We start from the raw sequence: 16,010 nt of genomic DNA, 5'->3' as shown, positions 1-16,010 counted from the left end.
CAGTTAAACCATTTCACTTTTATTTCTCCACCGGTGTTATTTCCCTTTTGAACTTTATTTGTTCAAAGTTTGTTCTGTGTATTTAATAACCCAGGAGCCATGTTTGCGTGCTGTCTCAAGCAAAGTAGATAACAAGGAGAGAAAAAAAATTAGCATTCAAGAAATATACCACAGCCTAGCACTTGATATAGTAATAGCGGAAAAGATACCTCCATTATCCATACCTGCAAAGGATCAGAACCATGCAGACAGTGTGATATTCTACGGAAATAAAAAATGAACTTCGAAAAATCAGGATAGGAAGAGTCTTGACACTTTTGATGCTTGGCCTGGGAGAAAATCTGAGAACGCCATAGATAGCCAAGAAAACAGACAAATGGGTTACACAAGAAATCAAACCATAATTCTCATTTGAGGCACAAATTATTACATTCAAATTATTCTACTTCAGGCATATGAGAAGATTTACATATAGTGCTGGGCATTGTGAAAAGAAAGAAAAATAGAAGACCAGCACCAAGGTGGATAGACCTGGTTTCAGTGTTGATGAGTGCCACATTAGAAGACTTGAATAACCAGGTTAGGGACAATTATCCTGGAGGAGTCTATAAATCTGCCTATGTGGCTGAGATAAATCTACCTATATGGCTGCTTGATGGCACATAATCAATCAATCAATCAATCAATCAATCAATCAATCAGAGCTCTGAATCTGCCTTTTGAAACAGTACAGTTAGTCTTTTCATATCCCTTTTAAATGTTCTTAATTTTCTCAGAATAGTAATAGTAGTCCAGCTATCTAAAAGAGATGCCATCTCATTCCCTTCAAACCCTTCCACTCACAGAGAATAAAAAAAAAATCAAAGGAACTAAGATGAGATAATCAGATTACATATGACTAAAGAAAGATAATTGAAAGATGTCAAAACAGAAACAAGGTTTTAAACCACAAATGACCTTTCAGAAACTTTCCACTTCACTTGTCGTTAGATAAATTACAGGGTGATATTTCATCATTATGTTCTTTGAAATCAAGTCATTCTTAGAAAAATGATATAGAGGATAGAGGAATGTTTCAATTGGCACTAGAACTTTGCATGTGATGAACAAATCCTTCTAATCCTTCCCAACTGATAAGATAATTTGAAGGCATCATCAATTGCCTGCTTTCAGTTTGGGTAGTCTGGCTTGTGCTGATATATCAATAAAGATCCATCCTCAATCCACGGCATTCATAGTTAGGACACTTTCTCATCTCAGCAAAGAAACCTCAAGCTGAGAACAATGAAGCTGTCCTTCGTGGGTGCTGTCTTGTTGATTTCTGTGCTCAACACAGATGCCCAGGTGAGATGAAACCAGAATTTTAGAAAAAGTAACTTGTGAGGTGGTAAAGATACCTCTGTGTCTCAAACCCTGTGGGTTAATCCGAGACTAAACTACTCACTCTTGGATCCTACCAAAATCTTAGACATAATAAATAGGGATTTGGTAAAGTTTTACTGAGGAGATCTAGTTTTACCCTATTCGAATGCATATCTAAATGGAATCAAATTGGACAGTCTACATGGATCCCACAATTTTAAAGTGATTTCAAGTATTTAATTAGACCAATTATCTGAATTCAAATCAATGATTCTATTCTGATGGGAAGCTTTTTTGCATAAGTTAATAATGAGTTTTCTAACTTCCAACAAAATAAATTAGTCGCACGTTGTATAAAAATGTGTTTTGCCATGATTTCCTCTAATAGTTTTCAAGCCCATCCACCCCTTGGTTTCCTTCCATCAACAGATTTATTGCAGTGTGACTGTGTGTGTCAGGCTAAAACAGAATTAATTAATTGGTGATTATTGTTTTTCCCTTACAGAATCATATTCTTAATCCTCCACTAAGTAAGAGAGCTTCTTGTTTTAATGCATTTTGATATTTCTGACTGCTGTCAGGAATCTGAGTAAACTGGCCAATGAGGTTACACACTCACAAACAGGCAGTTGGTTGGGCAAATTTTATCCATCTTCCAATGTGGCACAACCAAGCCTCACACCTTGCTCACCCAAAGGCCCATCACTGTTGGAACTAACCCTGAAGGAAATCATTAGTTTTATTCAGTGCTTTTTTTGTAAAAGGAAAAGGTGCCGGAACTCACACATGTCATACAACCCGCCTTGCCTACCCTACAAGGTTCCATCCAAAAAAGGTGCCGGAACTCCATTCTGAGCATTCTATGAGAAAGAAAGCCCTGGTTTTATTCATGGGGATGTCTCACCGATGCATTGACCATTTTAGGAGAAAGACAGCAGCCCAGAGTTTCAGAACTTCACTCTCCCATACAAATGACATTGAGGGGAACCATATGTAGGCTTTTCTGAATCCCCTCCTAGACACTCCCCCCTCTTTGTTTGAAAAAGAACAGGTGTATCAATGTATTTTTGCATTTCTATAGGGGTACCCTGGGTACCAGGGCTACGATGTTCCCGCAAACAATAATCCACAGTTCCCTGGACTTGTAAGTACAGTATGATCCTTTCATTTTTCCTTCCTTCCTTCTTTACTCCCCCTCTTTTTTTTCCTTTGGAAGAATAGAATTTTTTAAATATTTTTCACTTAGGAGGTCTCTTGGTTTAAGACAACAGCTAGAAAAACTGGTCAAAATTCCGCGCCCCCCCCCTTGTGTCTGAAAGAGCCAGTGATCAAGTGGATGACTCAAAACAATTCTTTCATCCACTTTAAAGTCGATGGTCTCTATTTTATTTACTGAGGAAGTATATTTATTTAGGGCATTCTATATATTTACTTAGAAATTGTATCATATTCTGAAATCAAGCAACGTCTTGTGAAATTACAAGAAAGGAATCGACTCCACAGTTATTCGCTATTTCAGTCAGATACCTAAGAGAACTTGATTTTATTTATTTATTTATTTATTTATTTATTTATTTTATTGAATTTATATACCGCCCTTTCCCAAAGGACTCAGGGCGGTGTACAGGGTACTTAAAACATTGATACAAAAATTTAAAACAATTAAAAGAATTAAATTTAATCCCTGAAAAAAATATAAAAACCCCAATTAAAAACTCTCAGCCTGGGCTGGAAGGCTCGAAGAGCCGGGTCGTCAGGTCCCGGCGAAATGAACGAAGGTCGGGGGCGGTCCTAAGCTCCGCGGGCAGCTGGTTTCAGAGGGCAGGCGCACCCACAGAGAAGGCTCTCCCCCTGGGTGTTATCTGCCGGCAGTCTTTTACCGGCGGCACCCTCAGAAGACCCTCCCTGTGGGAGCGCACTGGATGAAGGAAACTTGATGCTGGCAGCAGGTGTTCCCTCAGATATCCTGGACCCAAGCCATTTAGGGCTTTATAGGTCATCACCAGCACCTTGAATCTCACCCGGAGGGCAACCGGAAGCCAATGCAGCTCGTGGAGTAGAGGTGTTACATGGGAGTGTCAGGAAACCCCCATCACAACTCGCGTGGCCACATTCTGCACCAGCTGAAGCCTCCGAGTGGTCCTCAAGGGCAGCCCCATGTAGAGAACGTTGCAGTAGTCTAAACGGGAGGTCACGAGCGCATGAGTGACTGTGCATAGAGCATCTCAGTCCAGGTAGGGTCGCAACTGGCACACTAGGCGAACCTCGGCAAAAGCCCCCCTGGCCACAGCTCCTATGTGATCTTCAAAATTGAGCCATGAATCCAGGAGGATGCCCAAGTTGCGAGCCCTATCAACGGGGGGTAACACCTCACCCCCCATCGTTAAAGATGGAATAGTCTGGTTAACCCGAGATGCCGGTATGCACAGCCACTCAGTCTTGGCAGGATTGAGACGAAGCTGTTTCTCCCCATCCAGACCTGGACCGCCTCCAGGCAACGGGACATCACGGCGAGGGCATCACTGGGTTGGTTTGGGGTGGAGAAAAAAAGTTGGGTATCATCAGCGTACTGATGATACCCCACCCCGAAATCACGAATGATCTCACCCAGCGGCTTCATATAGATGTTGAACAGGAGGGGAGAGAGAACCAACCCCTGAGGAACTCCACAAACGAGAGGCCTCGGGGCAGACCTCTGCCCTCCTGTCAACACCGATTGCGAGCGGCCCAGGAGATAGGAGGAGAACCACCGCAAAACAGTGCCTCCCACTCCCAACCCCCTGAGAAGTCGCAATAGGATACCATGGTCGATGGTATCAAAAGCCGCTGAGAGATCTAATAGAACTAGGACAGAGGAGCAACCCCTGTCCCGAGCCCGCCAGAGATCATTCACCAGTGCGACCAATGCCGTCTCCGTGCTGTACCCGGGCCTGAAACCCGATTGGTACGGGTCCAGATAATCAGTTTCCTCCAGGAACAGAGGAAGCTGATGCGCCACCACACTCTCAACAACCTTCGCCAAAAAGCGAAGGTTGGAGACAGGACGATAGTTGTTTAAGATCGCTGGGTCCAGGGCAGGCTTCTTGAGAAGGGGCCTCACCACTTAACACATATCTCCCTTGCTTCTCAGCTAACAAAGCGAGAAAGAACCTGTGGCCTAAGGGTTAGAACAATTGCCTAATGTGCAATCAGCCCAGGTTTGAATCTCAGAAGGGTGTGGCTGACTGATGATAACAAATAAGTTTGAAATAGCTATATCGGTCTCCCTTTAATTTTTTTATTTTTTATTTTATTTTATTGGATTTATATACCGCCCTTTCCCAAAGGACTCAGGGCGGTTTACAGGGTATTTAAAACCAAATCAATACAAAAGTTAAAAACAATTAAAAAAGATTAAATCATCCCTAAAAATAAAAACCCCAGTTAAAAATTCTCAGCCTGGGCCGGAGAGCTCAAATGTGCAATCAGCCCAGGTTCGAATCTCAGAAGGGTGTGGCTGACTGATGATAACAAATAAGTTTGAAATAGCTATATCAGTCTCCCTTTAATTCTTTGTTAGCAATCCAAAAATTTACACACACACACACACACACACACACACACATGAATATATCTGAAATATGAGAAAGATTTGAGTGCACATAGACCCATGTATACGCTTATAAGAGAGAAAATGAAAGTTTGCATTTTATACCATTTAAATGTCTGTTAAAACCATTTCACCAAGAAAGAAATCCATGTTTTTCTTCTTTCCACAGTCAAGTTTCAGTAACTTTTTCTCAGCAGTGAGTATACCTTTACCTGCTTATATTATACCCATTTGAAAGAAGTCCTCCCCCACCCCAAAATTATCTGGCCCTGAAAATGAATGGGTCCCATTCAGTCCTGTTCCCAAATCTGGGGTAGGTGTTCTGTGAAGAGTAGTCCTTGAGGGTTGGGGAAATCGAGGTTTTGGGGATACATAGGCAGAGATATGGGTTAACTGCATTACAAAAGATGGAATAATTCTTTCAAATTCAAATGGTAGCATTGGGTTTGTGTGTGGTTTTTCTTTCAGCATCACACTCTCCATGTGTACCTACTTCTGTGGTTGTGAAGCTGTGCAAGTTATTCATCCTTGCCCTTTCCTAAATTAGGTGATTTTAAAACTGCAATTTCCAGGCTTTTTCAGGTTTAAGGTTGACAGAAAGAAAATTATTTTAAATTTGAAACAAAACAGCTTCCAAGCATAGCGTTTGGATGTTTATCATTTCTCATTTCTCATGCAGAAGCAGATTATAATATTTTTAGATTTTTATCATAAATGATAATGCATTTTTTCTTTATATTTATTTCTTTTGCCTCATGGCTTTAAGGGTATGTGCTCATAATGAGTATAATCATATGCATGTCTTATTAGACTAAGTTCACACAACATGATTAACCAGGTCAGGTAAAAGCTGAGCTGTATGATGTGAAAAGCTTTTTTGGTTAAATATTGGCTAGTTATCATTCTTCGTTATATGATTTAGTGCTTTGAGTGAATGCAATCCAATTGCTTGCTTCATTGTTCAACATATTGCACAAAACCTTTATCCGTGGGCTGTTAGGCTTTTAAATGGGACATAATCTTATGCAGAATTGACTTGGGAGGCCGGTGTGTGGTGTAGGTGGTTCACATAGTGTGGTGGGATGGAGGGTTTGTTGTCACTGTGTGTTGGGGGGAGAGAGCACGGGGGGAGGCTCAGCTAATCTCAATGTACACATGTTGTACTTTGACAATAAAGGCTTATTTATTTTTAAAAAAACCAGAAAATATGTTAAAGCAGTAACCAAATCAAACATTTCAAAATCCAGCCAGTGTAGGCACTGGATATAGAACTGTAGCACAAAGAAGAAGCAAAGCATGCGAGGGAAACCATAAAAAGCAGGAGAAAGATTAACCCTATTAGAACTAAAAAAAAAAAAGTCAGGATGGTGGACATGGCTGACATAAAGGTAAAGCCTTGACAGCAGCTGACATCCTGACTCTTCTGAACCTCTCCCTGCAGATATCCATTCTTTTATCACGTGCTCAAAAGGTGAACTAATAAAGAATTGTAGATTTGCAAAGACAGACTTCATTGCAGTGTGAGGCCACGTTGTTGTTGTTTTTCCTGCAAATTCCTAAAATCTGTCTGACTTCAGCAATGCCTAGTTTTCTCTCAACTGCCTCCCTTGCTCAAGCTCCGGTGGACTCATTTTGCTCTCATTGGTTTAAGTTTTTAATTATTCACATAACCTTCTGAACATCCTTCTGAGGGAAGTCCCAGAGAGAGAGAGGTGAACCCTTTGTCTAGCTATCAGGTGAAGTCTCTCCCCAGATCTTGCAAAACCTGGATTTTGAGGCAAGACTGATAGGATGAACAGGGGAAATTAGACTGAATGGGAGTGGTGTGTGTGTGTGTGTATGTGTGTGTGTGTGTGTGTGTGTGTGTGAGAGAGAGAGAGAGAGAGAGAGAGAGAGAGAGAGAGAGAGAGAGAGAGAGAGAGAGAGAGAGAGAGAGAGAGAGAGAGAGAGAGAGAGACTCTTGCTGTCTTTAGTTAGAAGAAGCAGGTTTGATGATTTTAGGCACAGACCGGGAGGTATTATGTAGTTGCTTAATCTGAGCATAGCAAGGTAACTGGGACTGAGTAAACTAAATTGGATGAGATTTTCTTTGATTAATCAGTATCTTCTCTTTCATAGTTGCCTTCATTAGTAAGCAAACCGGTAAGTCCTTTCTTTTCCTGATTCAGTGACCAATGGTGAGACAAGAGGTTATAGAAATGAATAATGGGCTACATGTTCTCCTCCATGGTACAACTGATGCAGTGAATTATATCAATGAATAAACGGAGAATAATAAACAAAAACTACTAGGGGTAAAATCACAAAAAAGTGCTTGGGAAAAAAGGACCCTTTATCCTAAAAGCTAATAATTTTCAAATTTAAAAGGTATCTGGTTTCTTCACATAAATCAGTTAATGCAAAGATTTTAATTGTAAAAGGATTTGCCCAGACTCTGCACTTAAAAGAGTGCTTTTTTCCAAAAATATTTGAAATATTTTGATGGATCCAATTATTTTGTAGCAGGTAAAATAAAGAGATTACTATACTATACTATACTATACTATACTATACTATACTATACTATACTATACTATACTAACTATACTATACTATACTATACTATACTATACTATACTATACTATACTATACTATACTATACTAACTATACTGTACTGTACTGTACTGTACTGTACTATACTATACTATACTATACTATACTATACTATACTATACTATACTATACTAACTATACTGTACTGTACTGTACTGTACTGTACTGTACTATACTATACTATACTATACTATACTATACTATACTATACTATACTATACTATACTATACTAAAACAAAATAAATTGTAGATTAATGTATTTTGATCAAGGTTGTGATTTATGCTTTGAAAAGTAAAAAGATACAAGTTCTCTTCCTGGTCACTGTAATATATATGGATTGTGTTCTCTGCCACCATTTATATGTACTGTGTAACATTCATTGCACTGTGAGGGAACTTTGGCCTGAAATAATAAACCGATTGTCACTGCATTAATACTGCCTATCTCCAGCTTTTTAAAAGAACTCACTTAGCAGTTTTGTGTAGATGGTAAAAAATGAAGATGCCAAGAGGCATTGAGTCAGTACATCCAGCTCAAGTTTTCATTGAGCAATTGCTCTGCTTGATTTACAAACTTATATGGAGGTTCCATCAATAATTCATCTCTGGTGCTTTCTCATAATTTCTTTCATCTTTTCTCATGTTTGTGTAAAATAATATTAAAAAGAGTATGGCATCCTTTTTGTTTCACATCATTAAGAGTTCTCTCTCTGGAAGCACCAGGACCTTTTCAGACCTCATTCCTGAAATTAGCTATCAAAGAAAAATTTGCTTCAATGTATTTGATGTTGCTCAATTTAGACAAGCCTATGCAAGTAAACATCATTTAGCAACTATTTTGGGTGGAAATATGAAACGTGTTAAAAAGATTGGGAATCCTCCATCTTTAAAAAGTTGTTTTCAGCTTGTAGCAATGAAACAAGAGTGAAAAATCATTTCTAAATATTATGTTTGTTTGTTTTTTGGTAGTTAAATATGATGACTGTAAGTATATGGAAATATTTATTATCATTTACTGTACTGCTTTCTGTACCAGACAAAAAACTTGGTGGGCAGAGATCCAGTTCAAATCTTATTGTATCACCTTTCTATTGATGCTGTGTGTTGCTGTCTTTGTTTTAGTCTGGCTTAGTTTAACACTGCTTCATTTTATCTACAGTAGTGTTCATTCATTAATTTTTGCTTTCATTCATTCTGGCAGAGTGGATGTCAATAGAGCTGCAGAGATATTCATGTTGAAATCTGAGTAATTCCTTCTCTCTTACCTTAGTTTACTAAATACAAATGCGAGCGGAACATTTGAAATAATGTATTCCTAAACAAGTATTGCCCCATAGTGAAGAGATAGCATTGAGCTATAATACAGCTGGTGTATACAGCTCTCTTGACTTTATATTAAAAAGGTAAAGGTTCCCCCACACATGCGTGCTAGTCATTTCCGACTCTAGGGGCCGGTGCTCATCTCCCTTTCAAAGCTGAAGAGCCAGCGCTTGTCCGAGGACATCTCCGTGGTCATGTGGCCGGCATGACTAGATGCCAAAGGAGCACGGAATGCTGTTACCTTCCCACCGTAGTGGTCCCTATTTTTCTACTTGCATTTTTACGTGCTTTCGAACTGCTAGGTTGGCAGAAGCTGGGACGAGTAACAGGCGCTCACTCTGTATCTGCCAACCTAGCAGTTCAAAAGCACATAAAAATGCAAGTAGAAAAATAGGGACCACTACGGTGGGAAGGTAACAGCGTTCCATGTGCCTTTGGCGTCTAGTCATGCCGGCCACATGACCACGGAAACGTCCTTGGACAAGCGCTGGTTCTTCGGCTTTGAAATGGAGATGAGCACCGGCCCCTAGAGTTGGAAACAACTAGCACGCATGTGCGGGGGAACCCATATAAAACCTACTAGGATTTAAAATAATAACCACAACATATTAAGCTAAGCAAGGTTAGCCTTGGTTAGAATTTGGACGAGTGAGGATCAGGGAATATCAGGGATGCATGCTAGACTGGGAAGTTTCTTCCATAATATTGCCAAGTAGACTCTGTAGTTATTTTCCTGAAGAACAACTTTAATTTTTATTGGTTCCTAGAGAAATAAGGGAGTATTAGGTAATAGAAATAATGGCTTCATTTCTCCTATTTGAAGGAGAAGTGGAGGAAAATACAGTTCTAAATAACTCTGGAAGTTTTTCTTTCTTACATTAGGATATGTTGGATATGGTCAAGAAAAGGGTAAGTCTCAGGGGAAATTTTGAACATATTGCAATGGTTGGCTTGTTCAGATGAATGCTGAAGAGCATTTTAGAGAAGAAGAACTGTTAGCAACTAAATTAATGAACTCAGAAGCCATGTGGTTTTTTTTATTTCAAGAATAAAAAAGGTGTACAGTTCTGGGAATAGCCAACATGGTTTGGCTACTAAAAGAAAGTTCGGAGTACTTGTTAAGCAATGTCCAGGAGCAAGAGGGTATACAGGAATCACAATGTTCTTTTTCTCCCTGTGTCCCTCCTTCCCAAAACATTTGTATCCGCTGCCGCTATCAAGAATGCCACTGTTAAGGTGAAGAAGCCACCATAAGGGGCTGGACCAGGAAAGGCAGAGAATGGCCTTCACTTCCTGCCTCCTGGAAGAGCTACTTCACCTCATCAAAAGTGAGAAGATCCCCAAGTCATATAGAATAGACAAAATGCAGTTTTTATTCCTCTAAAATCTTGGTTACGAAAGTTACAGTGATTTCAATTACCGCTTCCCCCTTCTATATTAATTTCAACCATTATGTATCACTTCATTAGACTACAATTTAGATTCCCCATAGAATCTAGAACCACAGTCATACTGGATCCTAATTTGTGTTTAGCCAAATGCAGCTAATCATTCATAAAAGCCTTTCTTGACAGTTCAGATGGCTGGAGGAATGAGGAAGGTTGGAAATGCAGACTTTTCTTTTGACAGGCCCCAAACCTGAAACTCTTGAAGAGGACAAAGTTCCCCAATGTTTGCTATGTATTTAGCTCTGTGCGATGATTTCAAATCAAGTCAGTCAGGGTTATAAGCCTTTCATTCTTTATGGTTACACTAAAGACGTTGTTGCTTAAAGTAATACAAGTGGAATTATTTGGCAATACTTCCAATTACATTCGTGGGCTTCAATATGGCTGTTGGGCTTCCTTTACCATGGATTTTGGGAAGCAAATGAGATTAGTAACTCTAATATTGGAGGTGCTATGGAGAAGCTATACATTACTAGTGACAAAAGGATCTTTGTTACATGTGTCTCTATCACATTATGGACTGATTTTTTGCTCCCATGTGAAAGAATCAGTTTAGCCATTTAGATAACATATTTACACTGTAATATGCCTTTATGCTTACTGCATTCACAGAGCCAAGAGCTTGGCTTCCATTTTAAAATAGTCTGAAGTGATATTCAAATGATCTATTTACTTTTAATTAGTTTGGTGTTTCATCTGATCCTTACAACCGTCCTTATCCTTACAACAGCCAGGTGAGTTGCATAAGACTGGATTTTCTTCTTCTTTTGTCTTGAAGAGGACAAAATTCCCCAATGTTTGCTATGCATTTAGCTCTGTGCGATGATTTCAAATCAAGTCAGTCAGGGTTATAAGCCTCTCATTCTTTATGGTTACACTAAAGACGTTGTTGCTTAAAGTAATACAAGTGGAATTATTTGGCAATACTTCCTATTACATTCGTGGGCTTCAATATGGCTGCTGGGCTTCCTATACCATGGATTTTGAGAAGCAAATGAGATTAGTAACTATAATATTGGAGATGCTATGGAGAAGCTATACATTACTAGTGACAAAAGGATCTTTGTTACATGTATCTCTATCGCATTATGGACTGATTTTTTTTGCTCCCATGTGAAAGAAGCAGTTTAGCCATTTAGAAAACATATTTACACTGTAATATGCCTTTATGCTTACTGCATTCACAGAGCCAAGAGTTTGGCTTCCATTTTAAAATAGTCTGAAGTGATATTCAAATGATCTATTTACTTTTTATTAGTTTGGTGTTTCATCTGATCCTTACAACCGTCCTTATCCTTACAACAGCCAGGTGAGTTGCATAAGACTGGATTTTCTTCTTCCGGCCTATGTTCCTTTGGAGAGGAAGTCAAGACTAATTCTTGGTATTGGGGAAAATCTGTTGATTCAAAGATGCCAGCTGAGCTCCTGATGAATGCCTTGAAGATCAGTCTTTCAGAAGCAGGGCATACAAGAAATATCTCAAGAATTCAATATATATAGGCATCTTGATTACTACAATGCTCTGGTATCTTGGTGTCATTTTTAAACTCTGGTGATTATTACATCTTCTAGAGCAGGGGTCTTCAAACTTGGCCCTTTTATGACTTGTGGACTTCAAAGCCCAGAATTCCTCAGCCAGGCACACTGGCTGAGGAATTCTGGGAGTTGAAGTCCACAAGTCATAAAAGGGCCAAGTTTGAAGACCTCTGTTCTAGAGTCATCCAACCTCAGCTTTGCCAAAGGAAAGTTTGCATCACTTCCACCATGGCTTGATACTACTATGGATCGATTCTATGTTACTTGTGGGAAATGGCATTTCTTAAATGGCATTTAAGTTACTGGTAAAATATATGGATTCCAAGTTGTTAGTTGAGCTAATGATCACTGCCTTGAGAATCTGTCTCTCTTGAGAAGGGTATAAAAGAAAAGTTTCAATAGGTCAATATATTCAGACACCTTCACTAGAGCATCTTTCAAAGACATCCCATCTCAGCTTTGCCAAAGGAACATTAATGTTGAGAGCTGTTACATAACTTCCACAATGGCTTGGAGAGGTTATACATCACTAGTGGGAAAATGGCCTTTCTTAGATATTTCTCCATCACACAAGAGACTTCTTTCTTGCTCCTTCTTTGTTTAGGATAACATTAAGTTGCTCATTTTAATGTATGTTACCCGGTGATATGTCTGGATGGTTAACGCATTTGCAGATCCAAAATCTTGGCGTCTATGAGGTTTACTTTTTAAAATAATCTGAAAGGACATTCACAGAATTGATTTACTTATTTATCAGGTTGGTGCTCCCTCCAATCGTTATACTGGGCTTCCTTCTCATTTTGTCAGCAGCCACGTGGGTTCCATTAGATTTGATATTTTTCTTCTATAGTATCTTCCTCTGCACTGCAAGGCCAGACTATTTACCGGTAATGGGAAAAATCTGTGGATTCCAAGATGACAACTGAGAATATGTCAGTTGGTCAACATATATACAGACCCCCTCAACTACTGGCCTACTCTGGTAACTTGGTGTCATTTTTAAATTTACTGCATCTTTTAGATTCATCCAACCCCAGCTTTACCAGAGGAGCTTAGGAAAATTTGTTAATTTAAGATGTCAGTTGCACTCCTCATGACTGACTTGAGGATCAGTCTCTCAGAAGCACAGCATAATAGAAAAATCTCCATAGGTCAATATAGACAGATACCTCAATTTCTGCCCTACTCTGATATCTTGGTGTCATTTTTTTAACCTCTGGAGATTTACAACATCTTCCAGAGTCATCTGACCCCAGCTTTGCCAAAGGAACACGAATGTGGGAAAATGGCTTTTTCTATAAATCTGCCCAGCAGGTAATCTACTTATTTCTTCTTCCTACTTTCCATTAATTTGTTAGGGCAACTGTTAAGTTGCTCTGCTTGACGTATACTAAACTGTAATACGTCTTGAATGTTTGATGCATTTGCAGACCCAAGGTCTTGGTTTCCATGAAGTGTGGTTTTTAAAATAATTTGAAGGAACATTCATAGGATTGATTTACTTCCTCATTAGATTGGTGCTTCCTCCGATCAGTACAATGGTCGTCCCCTTGCCATCATCCACGTGAGTTCCATCAGATATATTATTCTTCCCTAAAATCTTGCTTTGGACTGCAAGTCTAAACTAATTCGCAGGGACTTGAAAACCTGGTTTTTCGAGCTGTCTGGCCCAGACTGAGGGGTTTTAATTATTTAATTAATGGGGTTTTAGTTAAATTCAGGGACTTAATTTAATCTCAGTTTTAATTGATTTTAACTTTGTATGTTATGTATTTTAATTTTTCCCTGTAAACCGCCCTGAGTCCTATGGGAATAGGGCGGTATATAAATTTAAATAATAAATAAATGATTACTGATGGTAATTGTGGATGTTCCTGCATTTTACTCTGCAAGGTATCTTAATGCTTAATATATTCACAGATTCAAATAGTTGTCTTTGATGAGGTTTATTTTTTAAAAAAATAATTAGTAGGAACATTCACAGAATTTATTTACTTCTTTATTAGGTTACTGATGCCTCTGACAGTAAAAATGGTCCTCCTCTTGCAAGTAGCCAGGTGAGTTGTATAAGACCGGATTTACTTCTTCTGCAGTATCTTCCTTTGGACAGCATCTCAAGAAGAAGTCATCATGTTGGGGAAAATCTGTTGATTCCAACATGTCAGTTGAGTTCCTGATGACTGTCTTCACGATCAGTCTCTCAAAATATCTCAACAAGTCAATAATAGCAATCATTCCTAAAGAGAGTTGTTTGTGTCCATATTTTAAAAGTATAAACATGCTGGAGAAATATTCTTCCACAAATTTCATCTTTTTTTCCTTTTATTTTATTCCATACTTCCCCCCACCCTCTTGCTGTCTCTTTAAGGATTTCCAATTTATGACTCCCATCTATACCAATAAATCTGCAGGTTTTTGCAAGCTGAGCAATATTTTCTCTTTTCCCTTTTTTCATGTAGCTTTACAATGTTAGGGTGCCAGTTCCACCTCAAAATGTGAGTATGCCTTCTAAGAACATTCTTTAAGTTACCATTCCTTACCCTCTTTCTTCAATTTTATAATTTGATTCCCTTGAAATTGTGATTGTTATACATCTGAGTATCCACTGGGTAATATTGCACATATAGTGTATATTGGGTAATATACATTATAAGCACATGTTGATGCTACTTAAAAGTAAAGGTTCCCCCGCACATGCGTGCTAGTCGTTTCCAACTCTAGGGGCCGGTGCTCATCTCCGTTTCAAAGCCGAAGAGCCAGCGCTTGTCCGAGGACGTCTCCGTGGTCATGTGGCCAGCATGACTAGACGCCAAAGGTGCACGGAGCGCTGTTACCTTCCCACCGGAGTGGTCCCTATTTTTCTACTTGCATTTTTACGTGCTTTCAAACTGCTAGGTTGGCAGAAGCTGGGACGAGTAACAGGCGCTCACTCTGTTACACGGCACTCGGGATTCGACCCACCAAACTGCCAACCTTCTGATCGACAAGCTCAGCATCCTAACCCACTGAGCCACCACATCCCTTTATGCTACTTACCTTTCTTTAAAAAAAGAATGCAAAGACAAATTATCTAGCAGATGCACATTGAAAAATGTTCCACCTGTATTTGAGAATCCTAACTTGCAAGTAGGTGCCATATAGGGACACCTTTGTCATTTCAGGTTTATTGTTTAATTTTCCAACTATTTCCCCCCCCCCCCAAGAAATGGATTAATTGCCCATCACCACCTCTTCACCAATTGTTGTTGTTAACTCTTGCTGAATTGCTTATCTACTTTTATTTTTCCAGGCAATGTAAATCAAAGCACGTTACAGGGAAAATGGACTCTGGTGGGTATGGAAGATACTTTTGGTTTAATAGAGATTTACATTGTGTATATTTCTCTCAGCACTTTACAATTACTTGTTTTTGGATATGTGAATTATTTGGGGTCATTGTAATTGAGGGTAAGGGGAGACTGAAGGCAAAATTCTGAAATATTTGCTACTTTAAGGGGGAGAGGCAAACTTTTTATGCCAAATATTGGATATTCACTCATCTTGGATTTTTTCCCCCTAGATCCACCAATTGCATGTGTTAAGAATAAAATGAAGAGCCACATTTTCTCTTTCCATATTTTGTTCCTAATCAAAGATCAACAGGGAATTCCAACTTTCTTTTCGGACGGCTCCAGCAATTATATTTCTTTCTATTGATTAATGTAGTTTCTCCTCATTGTGAATGCAGTTTAGTCTACAAAAATAAACATTGAAAATATATATATACGTATGCAGCATGGAGTGTTGTCTTTATTACTGTGCTTGAAAATTATCATTGTAGTGGTGTTTGGGCCATTTTAATACTATTTTGATTCTGATAAAAGAAAACCTGATTACAAGTCCATCATCTAAGCATACTTTGAGTTTAATGCCCCAAACATAGTTATCCCCATGTTTCTTTTTTAGGCTTAATAAATATGTTAAGTGACTTTCCCAATGTAATCTTAAAGAACATACGGTATAATCACAAAGAACAGTTTCTGAAATTGTCCAATTTAATGAAAAGGACTAGGGGTGACATTATAGTGTACCAATATCTCAGGGGCTGCCACAAAAAAAGAGGGAGTCAAGCTATTCTCCAAAGCACCTGAAAGCTGGACAAGAAGCAAAGGGTGGAAACT

The 16,010-nt window shown here is 39.0% G+C and overlaps 1 protein-coding gene and 1 long non-coding RNA gene across 3 annotated transcripts; both read left to right on the top strand.

The window, feature by feature from the left end:
- The first annotated feature begins 1,061 nt into the window (after window positions 1-1,061).
- LOC310644663 lies at window positions 1,062-6,755 on the top strand. Its single transcript, XR_014493340.1, has 3 exons — window positions 1,062-1,344; window positions 2,444-2,506; window positions 5,121-6,755. It is a non-coding gene; the product is annotated as an uncharacterized lncRNA (long non-coding RNA).
- A 114-nt stretch (window positions 6,756-6,869) lies between these two features.
- On the top strand, window positions 6,870-15,623 carry LOC310644542 (uncharacterized protein). Of its 2 annotated transcripts, XM_083369643.1 has the most exons (11): window positions 6,870-7,093; window positions 8,516-8,530; window positions 9,749-9,775; window positions 11,573-11,623; window positions 12,608-12,664; window positions 13,073-13,164; window positions 13,364-13,414; window positions 13,857-13,907; window positions 14,310-14,345; window positions 15,140-15,180; window positions 15,410-15,623. In XM_083369643.1, the coding sequence occupies exons 2-11, from the start codon at window positions 8,522-8,524 to the stop codon at window positions 15,544-15,546; spliced, it is 552 nt and encodes a 183-aa protein (XP_083225769.1). In that variant the 5' UTR covers window positions 6,870-7,093; window positions 8,516-8,521; the 3' UTR covers window positions 15,547-15,623. The 2 variants fall into 2 exon arrangements, with proteins under 2 accessions (XP_083225769.1, XP_083225770.1); XM_083369644.1 differs by lacking the exon at window positions 13,073-13,164 and having other exon boundaries at window positions 6,945-7,093.
- The last annotated feature ends 387 nt before the right edge of the window (window positions 15,624-16,010 follow it).

Source organism: Vipera ursinii, assembly GCF_947247035.1.
Source record: "Vipera ursinii genome assembly, chromosome: 9".
In the NCBI taxonomy this organism is placed as follows: Eukaryota; Metazoa; Chordata; class Lepidosauria; order Squamata; family Viperidae; genus Vipera; species Vipera ursinii.
This window is presented reverse-complemented; position numbering and strand designations above follow the sequence as displayed.